This window comes from Vitis vinifera, chromosome 1 (genome assembly GCF_030704535.1).
Source record: "Vitis vinifera cultivar Pinot Noir 40024 chromosome 1, ASM3070453v1".
NCBI classification, from domain to species: domain Eukaryota; kingdom Viridiplantae; phylum Streptophyta; class Magnoliopsida; order Vitales; family Vitaceae; genus Vitis; species Vitis vinifera.
This window is the reverse complement of record NC_081805.1, coordinates 4,308,849-4,326,812: the sequence shown is the minus strand read 5'-3', so window position 1 is coordinate 4,326,812 and position 17,964 is coordinate 4,308,849. Positions and strand designations below refer to the sequence as shown.

Here is a 17,964-nt window from a genome sequence, read left to right as displayed (position 1 = left end):
ATATTTTTTTCCTAACTACATAGGAAGATTTCGTATAGGAAACTAATTGTATAATTGTGAAAGATGCATATTCCTAAAAGAAGATCACAATATGATATTTCCTTTATAATAATAGGAAACTCCCTCACAAGAATAATTTCTATTAGAAAATTATCAATGACTTTCCAATTGACTCAAAAAAATAAATTTGAGACATTTTTCAACTATTTCCACCTTAACTCAAATTCTCAAGATTCAAATAAACTCGAAAGTCTTCCATGTTATTATGTTTCTACACCTCAAAAGGACCTTTAGATATTACTAACACCAATTAAATCCAAACAATGCTTAAAATAAAAACAAAAATATACAAAGCACACATCGATTTACGTGTTTTGACCTAAAACCTACATCCATAGGTGAAGACAAAAAACAACTTTCACCATTGTTGAAGAAGATTACAACCTTAGACTTCTCAAATCTCAAAGTCCCAATTACACTTTTCACTTTTTTTTGTTGGTCAAGGTCTCTTCCTATATTTTTTTCCTAACTACATAAGAAGATTTCGTACAGGAAACTAATTGTATAATTGTGAAAGATGCATATTCCTAAAAGAAGATCACAATATGATATTTCCTTTATAATAATAGGAAACTCCCTTACAAGAATAATTTCTATTAGAAAATTATCAATGACTTTCCAATTGACTCAAAAAAATAAATTTGAGACATTTTTCAACTATTTCCACCTTAACTCAAATTCTCAAGATTCAAATAAACTCGAAAGTCTTCCATGTTATTATGTTTCTACACCTCAAAAGGACCTTTAGATATTACTAACACCAATTAAATCCAAACAATGCTTAAAATAAAAACAAAAATATACAAAGCACACATCGATTTACGTGTTTTGACCTAAAACCTACATCCATAGGTGAAGACAAAAAACAACTTTCACCATTGTTGAAGAAGATTACAACCTTAGACTTCTCAAATCTCAAAGTCCCAATTACACTTTTCACTTTTTTTTGTTGGTCAAGGTCTCTTCCTATATTTTTTTCCTAACTACATAAGAAGATTTCGTACAGGAAACTAATTGTATAATTGTGAAAGATGCATATTCCTAAAAGAAGATCACAATATGATATTTCCTTTATAATAATAGGAAACTCCCTTACAAGAATAATTTCTATTAGAAAATTATCAATGACTTTCCAATTGACTCAAAAAAATAAATTTGAGACATTTTTCAACTATTTCCACCGTAACTCAAATTCTCAAGATTTAAATAAACTCGAAAGTCTTCCATGTTATTATGTTTCTACACCTCAAAAGGACCTTTAGATATTACTAACACCAATTAAATCCAAACAATGCTTAAACTTAACTGTAGGAACATACTTAATCATTAATTAGTCTAGTCCTCTCATGGAACATTTGATTTTTAGTCAAATATATGGTTATTTAGTTATCACAATACACAATAGTCAATTCATATTGTAAGCCTAAATCGTCAATCAAACCCTTAAGGTAAATAACTTCTTTCACTACTTTTGTGGTTACTATGTAATCTTAACGATTATAGACTGTAAGGTTGTTTTTCAACTAATAACACTACCATATAAAATAAATACATATCCTATTAAAAATCCTCTCCATCTAAATCTTTAATATAGTTAGAACCAATATAACATAACAATTTCCCCAAAAATTTCACTACTTTTATCATATACTAAATTAACATGTGATGTTCCTCTCAAGTATCGAAGTATTAATTTCACTGCTTGCTAATGGATCTTTCCAAGGTGATCCATATATTTGCTCATCATATTAACTGCATGTGAAATGTTACCTAATGCAAAACAAAGCATACATAATCATTCCAAATCTATTAGCATAAACAATATGTGATATATGCTTCGCCTCTTCCTTGGTCTAAGATGATCAAACACTTGAAAATTTGAAGTGAAGTGCTAATGGAGTACTCATTAATTTTGACCATTGCATTGAAGAAAATCTATATCTCCTCAAGTATTAAGGTAAAATTCATTGAGAGTACATATGGTGTTGCATTGCAAATGTAAAGTTTAATATAGGGGCTAGACAGTAAAATTTAGGAATAACTTCTATCAAGTAAAACTGTATATTATTATTTCAAATAATGGATTTATGATTAAAAGTCTTTGATTATCTTATTTTTACATCCACATAGTATTTGAGAGATGGTTTTTCACGTTAAAATTTTTTATGACTTTTAGATTAAGTTTATTTATTCTCTTCCAATATAAAAGGAAAAAGTTAAAGAATTAAAAATAATTAATTTTGTACTAAAAGATTCTTACCTATTCACCCTCGAGAGATTCCCTAATTTAGATTTTTAAACTTTTTCCCATAAAATCTTATTTTCATTATCGGTTAATTTAATAGTTCAGATTTTGGCACATGGGTCATAATTGTAATTCGGTTTGATACGGAATCAGTTCATGCTAGTTTGAAGTTTCCCTACTCTTTTTCGGTTCTGGCATCCAGAATTGCGGTTTTTAACTTTTTATTATGCAAAAAGAGGCAGCAAGAGATACAGAGATATCATTGAAGTCTTTCCAGAGTCACCAAAAAGTAACATTGTCTACCCTTCACAATCTCTCATCAAAACCTCTCTTGTAATACTCAGCACCTCAAAACTCCGCCTTCCATATGAAACACTGTTTGATTACTGAGAAACCACAGGAAGTCGTAGAGAGAAAGGTAAAAACATGTAATTATGGATCTTGTCTTGCTTGCTGCTTCTCTTTAATTTATTTCGAAGTGGTCACCTAAGCAACAGCTAATTGAATCTCGCCCTCAGCAATTGGCAAGAAACCCACTCGCTTCTGCAAGAGAAACATAATTAAAGTAGGAAAATCAAGACACATTCTGGAGAGTATTTTGGGGTAAACGGTGAAAGTAGGAAGTTATTAAAGAAGAATACAAATTTTCTTGAGCAACCGATTTTGTCTGGTTGCTTTCAAACATCCTCAATGGTCAATAAGACTCACTTGTTCCTAGAAGGAGAGAAAAAAAGGCCAAACAAAGTTGGGTTCGATTGGTCAATTGCATCAAATTTCTTGTTTTGTATTGTCGATGAATTGACTTCAGGCAAAAAATGAATAGTCAAGTATGATCAGATTGTCCTCAAAAGAGGCTCTGAATATTGAAATCTCAAGCTATGCTTTTCCGCCCATTGACCCTTGTTAAAGGGTTGAGCTTTGAGTATGAAATTTTGCCACCGAAAGGAAAAGTTGGTTTGAAAATTTTGAGTCTAAATGATACTCCTTCTAAATGCAATAATGTTGTGGCACGATGTCAAAGGATGACACTCTGGTGGTCAAAATTTGTGCTCAACCTCAACTCATCTTTTCCATGCACGTGAAAATTAGGGAGGCTGTTGGTCATGAAAAAAATGATGAAGGTATTCAATGGGCGTAGGCGGAATGCGAATTCGACTGTCCTACTATACAATCTAAAATAGGTCTGTGTTTGGCTCTAGGACCCAGTTGGCCCCATCTTACTGGATTGTTATTTTCCGGAGTATTGAAATAATCTCACATGTTTTCATATTGGATTGAAATTTGTACTGGATGGTAAACTTGGGACTAAAATTTTTACACCTGGAGCTAGACTCGGGCTACAAAATTAATCCAATTTGGATTAGGCTTGAATGGGGGCTTTAAACATCCCAACAACTTATGGCTGATAAATGGATTTCGAGAGGATAAAAACAGTGGCTGCAGAAAATATGCAAAAGTGGATCGTGGCCTACCTATTCAACTGCAAGAGTTGAGCTTGGATTGACCTTTAAGCAAGGCCAGCCCCACCACAAAGGAAGCCCTAACCAAAACTATGACCATCCATGACCACTAGGTGAGCATCTCTAGGCTTGGCTTCTTTGCTGTTGGGTATGGGTTGCCATCAATGTATAGTGCTGGTGTCACTACTATTGCACTATTTGTAAGGAACGCGGGTACGAATTCTAGGGGAGCAGGTCTAATAGGCCATTGTAGGTCGGAAATTTGGAACCCGACACTTATGTAAGAGAAGAGATGGTGCCATGGTGCCATTGTGCCATGAGCCAACTTTGTTAGGAAAGGATTTAGAGGTTTGGATGTATTTAATTTGTTAAGTAGTTCGAGTATATATAATACGACAGTGGCTGTTTTATCAGTGTGATCAAAAGGATATGGATCATGGTGAGGTGAATTAGCTTTGGACTGTCATCATTTAGTTTGATTATTATCAGCAAAATATGAGAGTGGGGATATGTGATGGTCATGACAAATTGAGAATCAGTGGCAGGGTGAGGTCAGTTGGTTGAAAGGGTCGCCCACAAGGAGCCAAGCTCACTACTTGTTTCAGGGATTGATTAAACTCTTCATCATAGATGAAAAAGAATCCTATGAATAGCTCCAATTAGATGACATCATCTACCCTAAACATGTCAAACTCGTATTCGAGCTCTTGACTGATTTTACGCTCAACTTGATTACTCTTACGACCAATAAAGAAACCTCAGCTAAAGTTCCGATGGTAGGTGAACTTTTTCAAAAAACATTGTGGTGGTTATTCATCATTTTCTAGATACAGATGCTTGGCAAATGGCACATGATTTTTGGTTGAAAAATCTGGTTCTAGCAAGGAAGAAGAAGAAGAAAAACAAGACAGAAACTTGATAGAATTTGGAAAAGCAAGATAATAAGCATTCAACGTTTTAAAAGTCATCGATTGTTTATTGAAACCCAGAAAAATATTTGATTATACTGAACTTGGAATCATATCAAGTAAAAATTTGACACAATCCCGGATTAAAAACCATGACCACCAAAAAAAAAAGCCTGCTTATAATGCTGAAGCCATACAGTTCTACTTATAAAGATTGAAAAAGGATTCCCCTTTCTTGCAGATTTCATTTATTCAAGAAATAAAAGCCAATATTTTTATTTGTTAATGTTTATGTTATGTTTGCTTTGAAGAAAGATTTTTTTGCTAAAAGTATTTTTTCAGATTTATCACAAAAAAATTAATTAATTAAAAAGTTATGTATTTTTTAAATATTTAATTTGTATATAAAAGGGAAAAAAAATAAATGAAATAAAATTAATTTTTTTTCTTAATTTCTATTTTTTCCCTCGTATCTTCCCTTAATTTTCCTAGAATCCAGCATAGGTTATTGTTTAGATAGTCTAACATGTTAAAATGCAATCCAACTGCCAAAATTGAATAGCAATATAATAATACTAAGGCAGCAAAAGAAATGTCAAGCCCAGGGGACATGGCATGAAAAATGGAGCACTGTTTCAGGAAACATACCTCGCGGGCCTTGAGACCATCCCCAAGCCTTGTATGACCACCATTCCAATGCATTTGTTGCTGCTGCAGCAACATGCCCTCATGGGCCTCGTCCCTCTTAGGCACTGCCCCACCAGCAGTGGCTCCAGCGCCCTTGTTTGCTATACAAAGATCCATAATCTTTTCAGCTGCCTCCGCTTCATCTTTGCTTTCCCTCATTAACTTTTCGACCTCGGCCTTTGGAAGCCTCATCTTCATCCTTACTGTTCCACTCTCCGATGCTTCTTTGGGCTCCTGGTGTACAATGCTAGCTGGTTTCATGATGGTAAGATCCGAAACCGACCTCCTAGACAGCATTAGGCTCTCCAGCCTGTCCTTGGCGCTCATGTTTATCCCCGACCGAACCCTTCTAGGGACTTTCTCTTCCGCACCCTTGGGCAATTCTACCAAGAAGTAGAGCCTTTTGGGCTTAAGCTCTTGTTGTGATTCCAAGGGCTTTGCTCGAATGCCAAAATGCTTCACCGCCTCCGATTCCAACAAGACATGACCTGGGTAGTCCTTAACTACCTCACCAGCGTACACCGGAGTCTTTAACTTGATCACCTCTCCATCTATCTTCATCACCTTTGCAATCTTTTTCCCTCCTAAGCTGTTCCCCATGGCGTTGTTTTCCTACAATGTGGCTTCTCTTTGGAATTATATAGATAACGAACACAATGAGCTTTTTCTTGGTTGATGATATCGTTTAGGGCCCCTCTTTATCCCACCTAAAGCTCAAATGACAATGGTGGGTGCAAGATAAAAGATATAGTTTTTTGGGTAGTTGTTGTTGAGCGCTAGAGGTCAAAAATGGAAGGCAATTTTTGAATGTGAAAGCTTGACAAAAAGGGAATACGGGAGGCTTTCGCTTTCGTTATAAAATAATTGAACTCGTTCTTTTGCTTGTTTTGAATCCAATTATGCCTTTAAATTATACGCATTTCAACAACAAATTTTCGCCAACAAGGAAAAGGTCCCTCCCAAAAGCCTTGTAGGCCCGTGATGTATGGGGAGAGATGATGACATAATCATATTTGTTTTCTTCTTCAATGGCCTGTATTATTTCGCGATAATCACGGTGTAGATTCAAGAAATTTCATTGGGATTTCATGGTCGCCATGTGGGATTTGACTTGGTGATCAAGTTGCAAATACTCAATTTCATCACGCTGGGATTCTTTTTCGCATGGAAAGAACTATGGTCTCCACCAACCCCTATTATAATCTTTTATATTCCAATAAACCCGTACGGCTGCTTCTTTTATCTTCAGTATTTTAGAAAAGTAAAAGGCCGTCAGACTAGGCTCCTGTATGAATTACAGACTCAGTCGATATTCGTATCCCGCGCTCATCAACGTGGAAGCTGCTGATATTCAAACAATACCTTCAACGAACGATGAAATTTCGCTGCCCATAGATATTTCTACATTCCTATTAATGGTCGTTTTTAGAACATAATTAATACTTCCCATGAGTTATGGGGGAAATTTGAAGACCTTTTCAACTGCTATGATGTGGCCCTGTGGGTTTCAGTTCGTTTCTGTCCATACTCAGCAATAAAATTTGACCAACACCCATAAGGAAGAGCATGTCCATTTGAAACCAGTTTGGATTTTCCCAACAACTCCATTTTCCTAATTATTGTTGAAAGAAATGGTAATAATTTTGTAACACACTCAAATTTGTAAGAAACTCCCAGGGCAAGGAGTGAAGTCACATGGAATAGAGATGTGTATCACACATAAACTTTCCAGATTGTTTCCCTCGATACCCAACTCATGAATTTTTGCTTCTACTCTAGGCACGTTTCCTTTTCCATTTCTCATGTTGTCCCAATAACGGCTTCTTCGTCATAGTCTAATTATCGTTTTTTGTTGACATTCAAAAGTCGTAAAGCAACGTCCAAGTAGTTTTAATCTCACAAATTTAATAACAAGAAGTGCGGTTCCCCTAACAACTTTTCCACCTTTTTGCTTTTCCAACTTTAACTAAGGCTGGGGCCTGTAGTCAAGTTGCAGAGCATAGTGAGCTGTGTGTGACAAGCTTTGTGGCCGTGTTTCTATGTACAGGGGATAAGCTTTTACCATATTGGAAAAAATGGATTATGATTTCTATGCAAAACGTGCCTTATCACGTCCCTTTTTTTTCAAAAAAAAATAAATTGAGGATATAACCATGAGATGGAGGAGTCAACGAATTACATTGGATGGAAGTGGGCCTGCCAAACGGATTTCTTGAGCCACCTACATTGGCTGTGGCTGGGGCTTTGGAATGCATGCTTAGCACAGTGTTGGGTTTCCACAGTCAAAGCTTTTCATTCTCATCAATACACCAAATGCCAAAGAAAGAAATTTCCCCAAGGCTTTCATAACAAACCAAAGATCAAACGAATTTCTAACACACTCGATACAGGGAAAAAAAAAAGGGATAAAAATGAATACAGAGAAGCAATGAGAACACTTGTTGTCTCATGCTCATATCCTCAGTTTCACCCTCAAAATAGAGAGTAACATTCATTGACAAATAATAGGAAGTGTAAGCAAGAAAGAGAAAAAATACAAGAATATCATGGTATGAGTACATTTGTCAGAGTTGCTGTAATCTTTGAAGATGCTCCAACAATGAAGTAGCCTTGCGCTTGGCCCTCTCTGTGCCGCTCTTAGCAAGCTCAGCAAGGGGTATGACAGCGCCAAGCCTACTAATACAGGCAAGATTCTCATTATCTCTCTTGCACAGGGAAAGCAAAATGGCAGCAGCATTCTCTTTGTTGCGGGGCAGACCTGTCCTCAAAAGATCTATCAATACTGGTATGATGCTAGCCTTTACTATGGAAATTTTAGCTTCTTGGTGGCTAGAAAGAACGGATAGTATTGTGAGAGCTTCATCCACCATGCAATTGTTTAAATCTGTGAGCATCTTTGATAATGCAGTAATGATCCCTGCCTTCACAGCCCTGCTCTTGTTTCCTTGATAAATGCATAAATTGAAAAGTGCTGTTGCAGCATCTTTCTTTCCTCTCGTGCTTCCGTTTTGGAGCAGTTCTACCAAAGCCGGCATTGCTCCAGAGGCACCTATTATAATTTTGTTCTCATCTGCAACTGACAAGCTAAAAAGTGTTGCGGCAGCATTCTCCCTTGCCTCCATGCTTCCACTTCTAAGGACTAGGACAATAGAAGGAATGGCACCAGCAAGCATTATAAGTCCCTTGTTGTTCTCATAAATGGAGAGGTTTAGAATGGAAGTAACTGCATTTTCTTGAGTTACCACATCATCTGTTGTTAACAGGTTGACTAGAGCTGGAATGGCTCCTGCTTCTGCTATTAGTATCCTGTTATCCGTGCTTCGTTTGGAGAGTGATCGGATTTCAGTAGCAGCAGCTCTGCGCTCCTCAATGGACCAGCTTGATAGTTTGCGGACCAATGCCTCAATGGCTGCTATATCTCCACTGACATCACGAAATGTCCCATCACTCTTTTTTATCCTCCCATTGACTAATCCAGTTGGTTGCTCAATATTGTTCTTAGTGCACCATTGAGTAATTAAACTTCTCAAAGCATAATTTGGGGTGAGTGTCAGATTTTGAAGCTCAAGCTGTGTTTTTGGACATGTTAAGTTGCCACAATCTATCCATCTCTGTATGTAAGATCTCTCATAGGTCTGCAGAACCAAGACAGGTGGTCAGATGGCAAGCAACAAAGATAGTATCTTTTTGAGATTTCAATAAAACCTTCATTTTTGTGGAAATGCAAAAAAAATAAAAATCGTAGGATTGCATTCAAGATAGTGAAATATACCTGTCCTGTGGCCACAATAACAGGATCCCTCATCAGTTCGAGGGATATAGGGCATAGGAAATCATTGGGAATTACAACAGAGTCAGGCTTCTTAATTTCCTCTAGACTCTTTGTAGCTGATTTGTGACCTTTTTCTGCATCAATGTCATTCGATAGATGGGCCTCAGCTGATGCAGATGAGTTACTTAGCCTTCCAGATTCAGGAACAAACTGATCTGTAATGCTGTGAGAATCGTTACATTTTGGGACACTGTCCATCTTGGCCTTAGCTTCTGGATTTATGTTACCCAAATTCTCAATATGAAAGCTTCCAGTTACCCTGTTTCCAGACTGTCGAGGATGAATTTCTCTGTCCAATGGCAGGGATAGAGCACAAGATACCACTTTTGAATTCAGAGGACCATATCTTTCTGTTGCTCTTCTCAACTGTGCTCTAACCAATTCAACCTAGTAAAAAAGAGAATGTTAGTGCAAGTTCAGTCAAGAAAAATGTGCTTTGCAGTGCTCAAATTGTACCTGTTCTCGAACTTCCTCTGAGATTTCAAAATGATCATATGGTAGATTTCCCAATGTTTTTTCCAATTTCCATGTAACACATTGAAATTGGAAGGTAATTTTCTTGGCAGCTCCATCCTTAAATCAAGAAAAAAAAATAAAAAATCAAAAGAGTGCTTACACATTTTTAAGTGATGTGCATAACAACAATACAGTTTCGTCAGGTTAAGTTCAACAAGGAGATCAAAATCGAAGCATTCTCCTTCCAAGAATAAACATCAGCCAGATCAAACCCCACACTTTAATCTCCAAAACAATAACATAGAATTCGTTTATGAGTGTACAGAAAAATAATTAACATTTTGTAATTAAATTTAAGGCAACAAAAATTAGTATCAACCAAACAACAATTAGTGGAGGTTTGACATAGAAATACTGAGAAATGATATTAAATAGCACAAGTTTTTCGTTTTTTTGGCAAGTAATCAAAGAGAAGATACATATTAATAAAAAGAGCTATAGAACAAGGTGCACAAATTGTACAAAGGGAAACAAATGGCATGGCCTGGAAGAAGGAAACTCCAAAAGTGCTCCCTCCCTTGGATAGATCCCACCCCATCTACAAAATTGATCAAAGGCATTGTTGCTTCCACTGTGTACATCTTAACCCATGTCGACAAACTTTTAACATATGAGATCTTTAATGATTGAGCCAATTGCTCGACATTAGCTTTTTGGTTTCTTTCTTTCCATAAAGCCCAAAAAATACACAATGGGATAACTCTCCAAACCTTTTCTCGCTTTCTTCCCACCAAGTTGTAATGCCAACTTCAGAGGGTCTCTCCCTAAACAAGAAAGGATTCCTAATAAAGAAAAAAGCAAGTGCCATAGGACTCCTAATAAAAAAAAAAGCAAGTGCCATAACTCCCTATGACTAGGAATTAGAGAGCACAAGTTGCTTAACCACCCAGCTTATGCAATTTGTTTGTGACTCAAAACCTGCCACAACCAAACATAATGATATATGTGGTTAGGCCCGCCTCTGCATTAAATACAGGAGGTGGTCTATTGACAAAATGATTTTTCAAAGGATTTTTTTTTTCCTTTTTCAGAATCTTGTGTATCTAGCAATATGTAGAAATCAGTATTATGAAAACCAAACCATGTGCAATTTTGTAATACATAGAAATTAGTTAGTATACTTCCAACAATGTGCATGGAAAATTGCAGTTTCTGGGTTGTAAGCATTGCTTAGCAAACTTGCATTAGGCCAAGGTACCAACACTTACTTGAGCATACCTTTCAAATGAGTTTTAGGAGAAGTATGAAGTAGCTATAACCAAAATTTGTGCAAAAGCAAAGTAGATGAATAGTAAGCATGCTTTAGATGATGAATTGTCAAGAGCTATTGCAAATAGTTTTAGTTCGATTCATTGTGCTTTCCTTTTTGTACATTGAATCCAATCCATTCCAGCAAGCCTTTGTTTTGTTGCAGAAAATGGTTTGTATGGGTTGACAAATCATGAGTTACTCTCATGCCATTCATAACTATAACAATTCCGTTCATTTGCAATCATCCGTGATATTGCTGCGATCTATCAAAATTTGTATTTGCAACAGCAATAATAAGGGTCTCAGGTTCAACATTTACAGATCAGTTGATGGGAAAAAAGAAAAAAGAAGAAAAAAAAAACCCTACTTGATCAGATTATCCAAACAATTCACACGCCCCAGAAAGATTCAGAATCAAAAGCAACATTATACAATTAACTAAACAAACTGCACTAAAGCCCAGTAGTTGTACAAACTGAAGTTAACCCCATGTGTGTCATTCAAATTCAAAACAGAAATCAGTTAAATATTTTCCCAAATGCTCTGTTTGGTTTCCAAGAAAATGTGGGAAAATACAAGATGGCAAAATCTTGGAATCTGCATTTTTCGTCATTTGGGACCTAGAGACAACAATGGGGCTTCCATGTTACCTCAGTTTAGGTTAGTCCTTCATTTTCCGCGAACCAAAACATCATAAAAACAGAAGCTTGACAATTTTCTTTCAGAAAATAAAGAAACGAAGAAATTGGAATCGCGACTCACAGAAAAGGCGTCGGAACTGAAATTTCCAGCGGCGGACAGAAGGCGCTTAGCAGCCTGAAGAGCATTGGCTACTTCAGACAGGCAAGTCAAGGGAGACGCCGATGAAGTCGACACATCCAAAGGCCTCAAACCAGCCCCGAAATCTCTGATCTCCTCGAACAAATGCGTCAAAAGCGCGATCCTACGGACAAGATCCGTGCAATCCCGCTTGAACACACCTCCAAACCCAACGGAGACCCCCACGACGTCGTTCACGAGGGCCAAGAGCTCGCCGCCGGCGTCCATTGCCACGTGGAGGGAGCACGTGGTGCCGACCTTATTCGGTCCTAGCAGAATGGCGATGAAGAAGGGCTGATTAGGAATTGGGCTATGTTTGGCTTTGCCTTCATTTTGATTAATGGGTTTAGAAAGAGAAAAGGAGATTGCCGAAACCGAGATTCTCGGACCCAACCAATATATACAAATATAAAATACAATACAAGAAAACAAGGGAGTACAGTTGGATTCTGATTTCTGTGAATTGGATTTCAACTACTTTACACCTTTTTCCTCTTGGGTTTGTGGCTGTAAAGCTGTTTCACTCCAATTTCCTTTTCGTTTATTTATTATCTATTACTATTATTAAAAGTTGTTTGTTTTCCTACCACCCAAACAGACCGAAAAAGTAACAGGGGCTATACATTTGCATGAGAAGTGCTTCTTTTTCAATCCCCTTTTACAAATTCCATCAAGAGCTAGCTGGAACGAGAGAACTGTTTCTACATGCATCAACATCAGCTTCCTTTCCTTGTAATCAACGTATTGAAGGGTACGGAGTATATCTGGTGATGTAGAGGTGATCTTACGAGGATGGAGACAATGCCATTATTATTCTTCTTTTTCTAGGTAAGATAAGGGTATATATCATCGGATTTGTTAATTAATTGAAGACGTGGCTCCAACAACTGGCTGTTTGTGTTTGTTTGGTGCTCTGGACGGCCATTCGGCTAAATACCCACAATTGAACATTCAACGGTACGCCACTTTCGATCCTAACCCAAACAAAGGGGTTGGGGAAATTTTGTTAATTAAGTAATACATCAACCGTCGTTATATGGTTGGACTATACATCTGTAGCGTCTTTTTGTTTCTTTTCTTGTAAGGAGTAATGATATTCCACCGGCCTTTGGGCAAAACGCCAAGGAGTGACGTGGATTTTAGCAGCTGGATTTACGTGAAAGTGCTGCATTTTTATCGTACGGCTGATGACTGGGCCTTTGGATGAATGGCCAAGTTGACCAAGTGAGTCTTGATATTGAAGTTTGGATCTTCTATTATAAAATAGGTGCCCTGACATTAGCAATTTTGCCTTCTAATCTTTGTGCCTGCATCAAGGCAAAAGAAACAAGGACGAAGTGCCCCGATTTAAATGTAAAAGCTGTGTCAGAGTTGGGGAGAAAGCATGGAACAGCAGGAGTATAATGAATCCAAGAAAATGGATGTGAGCGCATCGCACGAGTCATTACTCATTAGTCAGAGCTTGGCCAGTAAAGACAATGCCTCGATCTAATTACAGATGAATTACGCGGCTCTATGGCCAGATTTCCCATAATGAAGCTCCACGTTAAGAATTTGACACGGTTTCCTTTATATATTTATTTTAGAGAAAAAGAGTTTTATAACCCAGTCGGAAGTGGTTTTGAAAACAATTGCATAAAATTAGGATGTATTCCAAACTTAAAATGTTATTCGCCTATTTTTATCTTTTTCAATATATTATAAAAATAACTTTATCTGTATTACTTTATTTTTAACTATCCTCTATATTTCTATAATTATATTTTAAAATCATATTTATAAAAAATGAAAATTATTGAATAGTAAAACCTAAATCAATTTTATTGCATTTCATTTAGAAAGTCGAGGTTGAGTTTAATGGGAATTAATAAATGACGAATCTACCCTTATTATATATATATATATATATATTTGATCCTTTTATACTTTATCATTTTATTATTATTATTATTTTATTAGTGGATTCTTAAATGTTAGTAAATTCCACGGATATAGGGATGAATTGATTGAGGGACCAGTTAAAATTTATGTCTTTGTTTTTTTTTTTTGTTATTTATGTATGCGTGCGATTTGATTAATAAAAACAAGTAAAAAATCAAAAGATATTATCTGAAAACATTATACTTTATATTTTTTTAAAACAAAAAAATTGTTTTTTATTTTTTGATTGTCAAACCCCTTTTTTTTTTTCAGATAAAAAAATATTTTAAAAAATAGTTGTCAAAGCCCGTCTAAACTTTTCTTGGGATGTAAACAAAGTTAAGGGATTCATTTAAGTACTGTTATTGTACTATGAAAGTTTGATAACTTATTTGTTAATTTTATTTTGTTCCTATGTCATACAAAAGATTTATATACTTATAATTTATAAGGTTTTAAATTGATGTAAAAATTTTATTCTTTATCTTAGGTGTTGTATGAAAAGATAAATAATGAGAGAGAAGATTTACAAAGGAATGAATATAATCTTCTTTATGTTTTGAAATGAATTGATTAAACATTTTATGATGGAAGAAATTTTTTTAATTATTGGCATTTTTTAACTAATTTAATTCATTGGTAACACTTACTATGTTGCTAAAAAATTTATATTGATAATGATTTGTTGGTAATAGGGATGAAAATATCGCAATATATCGTGTATCGGAAGGTTTGGACATAATATATCATGGTAATATATCGAAAATGAGAATTTTTTTGTAAATATCGCCAAAAAATCGTCGATATATTGATTGGAGGCAATAAATCCCTAATATCATTAATAGATTAATTAAATATTAAAAACTTACACATATATTATCATTTATTTTATATCATTTAATACAATTAAATTAAGTGGATTATAGTTTTAATATTAAATATATTTTAAAAGCTGACTACCTTTAGTATTTTGTTAAAAGACATTTTTATTCTCTTACAAAAAGACTGAAAATTAAGCAGCTGGCAAACCCACCATGTGGACAAATAAGCCATTTGTATAAATATCAGTCCATGCAAGTGTAAATAAGGTTTTTTTGGAATCGACTTCATTGGCATCGTCAGTGCGAATATCCTTGTGAAGATTTATTTCTTGTCACAAACAAAAAAACCATGGAAGCTGATAGTGTAGCCATGGAAGAGCATCATCTTCTAGAAGAAAACTTAGACGAACAAGTTGTGGTGCATAATGAGATTTCTCAACTACGACATCAACTAGAACGTCAGTAGTATAAACATCAACAACAAATAGAAAGTATATTGGCTTGCTAAGATGACCTCATGGACCAATTGCGGTACAACTTGGTCAACACACACGTATCGGTTTGGCAAGGATTGCACCCGGAGGAAAGCATAACCAATCACATGCAAAAAGTTCCGTCAACCTAGGTAGCACAAGGAAGGTTCAACCATCTCTCAACTCATAAATTGGGAGAACTGGAGCGGAAGTATGAGAAATTGGTGGCTGAACTACAACAAATCAAGCGATAAGCTAATTTCCCCATTGGAATTACATGAAATTGGGGGAATATGCTAAAATCACCACTTTCCCTACATTTGCTACAAGAAGAGCTGCTTGCCCACTATATACCTTTGAAGTTTAATCTCTATGACGGGAGATCCAATTGAGCACATCTATACTTTCGCCAGCTAATGACACTAGTGGATGACTGAGAGGGGCTACTATGTCGAGTGTTCTTTGCCAACCTGTGGGGACCTTCCTTGACTTGGTTTCACCAGCTACCTTCGTACTTTATCACAAGTTTCACCCAACTATGTGAGCAATTCATGCAGTAGTATGCTTGTAATACTCGATTGCAAAGAAATGTCGACTACCTGTTTAACTTAAAACAAAACTTGGATGAATCTCTACGAAAGTTCATACATCTTGATTTATGAACAAGATGGTGTAGGTCGAGAGTAATGACCAGACAATCGCAATTGTGACATTTCGTATAGCTGGAAAAGCCAAAAGGGCAATAAGTTGGGTTTTACTCCAATTACTTTAAATGCGTTTGGATAACGTCATTTTCCAATTGAGTATGACTTTGACTAGTCTCGAAGGATTTATTCAATCACATAGTTTGGGCTTCATCAGATATTTATAAGAAAACTCTGTTTCCTAATAACCTCTTACTCTAATCTTTAACTAAAAATGGATTAGGAACCATGAAAGAGCTATTGATTAACGTAAATTGCTATGTAAACATGGAGAAAAAACTAGGTCTGACTGATCATAAAAAAAAAAAAATCTCACAAGTCAAACATACCTTAGACTAAGGGGATCAGGAGCTAAAAATAAAAGTGGGACATGTGAAAGATCACCCTTCAACTAGGCTGCAATCGTAGCACCTCAGGTAGAATTCATAACCTCACTCTAAGAGTTACTGTTCAAGCTAAAAGACTACCTGAACTTTAGGTGGTCACCAATGCTTGCACAACCTTCAAAACAACATGAAAAAACTAAAAATTGGCAGTACCACCATATCCACGGGCATCAAACCCATCATTATAAAGCTCTGCAATGGTATCTTGGGAATCTAGTTCGTAAAAAAAGTCTGAAATAGTATGTGAAAAAGGACGAGCCATGCACCAATTCCTTAATAGACGATAAACTAAAAGACTAGGAAGAGTTGCCCAAGTTAGAGGAAAAACCCACCTTGGTTATCCATGCCATTGAGTCGTACCCCATCAACAAGAAAAACCTTCAAAGAGAAAACGACAAAGTCAAAGGGCACTTACACATTGGTAGAAAGTTCAACCTAGTGCACAACAATGTCTAAGTATCTTGAATTACAGCCAATCGCAGCTCCCATAGTGGAATTCACCACTCAAGACCTCCAACATGCGGTACCACATAATGACCCTTTGGTGGTCATGATGAAAATTAAGGCTTACCAAATTCAATAGATGAAGCAAGAACATGAAAAAGTTTGAGCCTTCTCATACAATTTTGATTAACTTTAATGGTAAGGTTATCCATGTTGCTAGACAATTGGCCCTAAATGTAGTGACAGAAACAATTTGGGTACGAACATTCTTCTTAGTAGAAGCTTCAAATTCACCCAACAATGCAATCTTAGGACACTCATAGATACATACAACAACAACAGTCACTTTAACTTATCACTAGAAAATTAAGATCTTGACCGTGACTGGTGTAGTAGAAGTTTTGGGTGAGCAGCTCATTGCCCGCTAATGCTAGCTGTCTGTAATGAACAGCACCCTTGAAGAAAGTGAGACACCCATTGATAAATAGTAATTAAAGAGACACCTCTTTTCCTAGCCAAATGAAGACCTAAAGCAACAAGAGGTAGGAGAGTCCACTTGGAAGGTAATGATCAACACTCAAAGTAAGCAGACCATGACTCTTGGAAAAATGATCATTGATGCATTGTAAGATCAATTAGAGAAATGCTTACGATCCCACAAAAATGTTTTTTCCTAGAGACTTCAAAACATGTCTAGCATGAACCCTTAAATCTTTTCACATCGGTTAAATGTCCAATCTCACTTCCTACTTATACAGTAGAAGTAACAGTGATTCGCTCCATTCAAAAAACAAATTATACGGAAGGAATTGAATAAGATACTTACAACAAGATTCATACGGGAGGTAAGGTACCCTACCTGGTTAGCCAATGTGGCAATAGTGCCAAAGAAGAATGAGAAGTGGAGAATGTGTGTAGACTACACCGACCTCGACAAGGCCTACCCCAAAGACAACTATCATTTGCCACGAATAGACCAGTTGGTGGATTCAATCTTTGGGCATGAAGTGTTGTTTTTTTTTTTTGGATGCCTACAATGGGTATAACCAAATCCTTATGCACCTTGATGATATGGGAAAAAAATGGTTTTCATCACTACGCAAGGAATGTACTGCTACAAGGTAATACACTTTGAATTAAAAAACACGGGCTACTTTCCAATGGATGATGATTTGTGTACTTGAGGAGCATATTAGAAGACAAGTTGAGGTCTATGTGGATGATCTGGTAGTTAAAAGCAAGAAAGAGAACCAATATCCTCAGCATTTGATAGAGGTGTTCACCACATTATGTAAGTTCAGGATCAAGTTAAATCCAACCAAATGTACCTTTAACACAGACTTGTGGGAAATTCTTAGGGCATCTTGTTACTAGAAGGGGCATTGAAGCTAACCCTAATCAAATTCAAGCCATACAAAACATGAAGACACCAACTACC

The 17,964-nt window shown here is 36.2% G+C and overlaps 2 protein-coding genes across 2 annotated transcripts; both read right to left on the bottom strand.

Annotated features, from left to right (window-relative positions):
• Window positions 1-2,497: 2,497 nt before the first annotated feature.
• Window positions 2,498-6,126, bottom strand: LOC100256093 (uncharacterized protein At1g66480). Its single transcript, XM_002284153.5, has 2 exons — window positions 5,322-6,126; window positions 2,498-2,848 (listed from the first exon to the last, which is right to left on the bottom strand). The coding sequence occupies exons 1-2, from the start codon at window positions 5,958-5,960 to the stop codon at window positions 2,792-2,794; spliced, it is 696 nt and encodes a 231-aa protein (XP_002284189.1). The 5' UTR covers window positions 5,961-6,126; the 3' UTR covers window positions 2,498-2,791.
• Window positions 6,127-7,674: 1,548 nt separating this feature from the next.
• LOC100264511 (U-box domain-containing protein 11) lies at window positions 7,675-12,536 on the bottom strand. The gene is made up of 4 exons (XM_002280484.5): window positions 11,722-12,536; window positions 9,649-9,765; window positions 9,133-9,579; window positions 7,675-8,995 (listed from the first exon to the last, which is right to left on the bottom strand). Exons 1-4 carry the CDS (start codon window positions 12,004-12,006, stop codon window positions 7,925-7,927), a joined length of 1,920 nt encoding a protein of 639 aa, XP_002280520.1. The 5' UTR covers window positions 12,007-12,536; the 3' UTR covers window positions 7,675-7,924.
• Window positions 12,537-17,964: the final 5,428 nt, after the last annotated feature.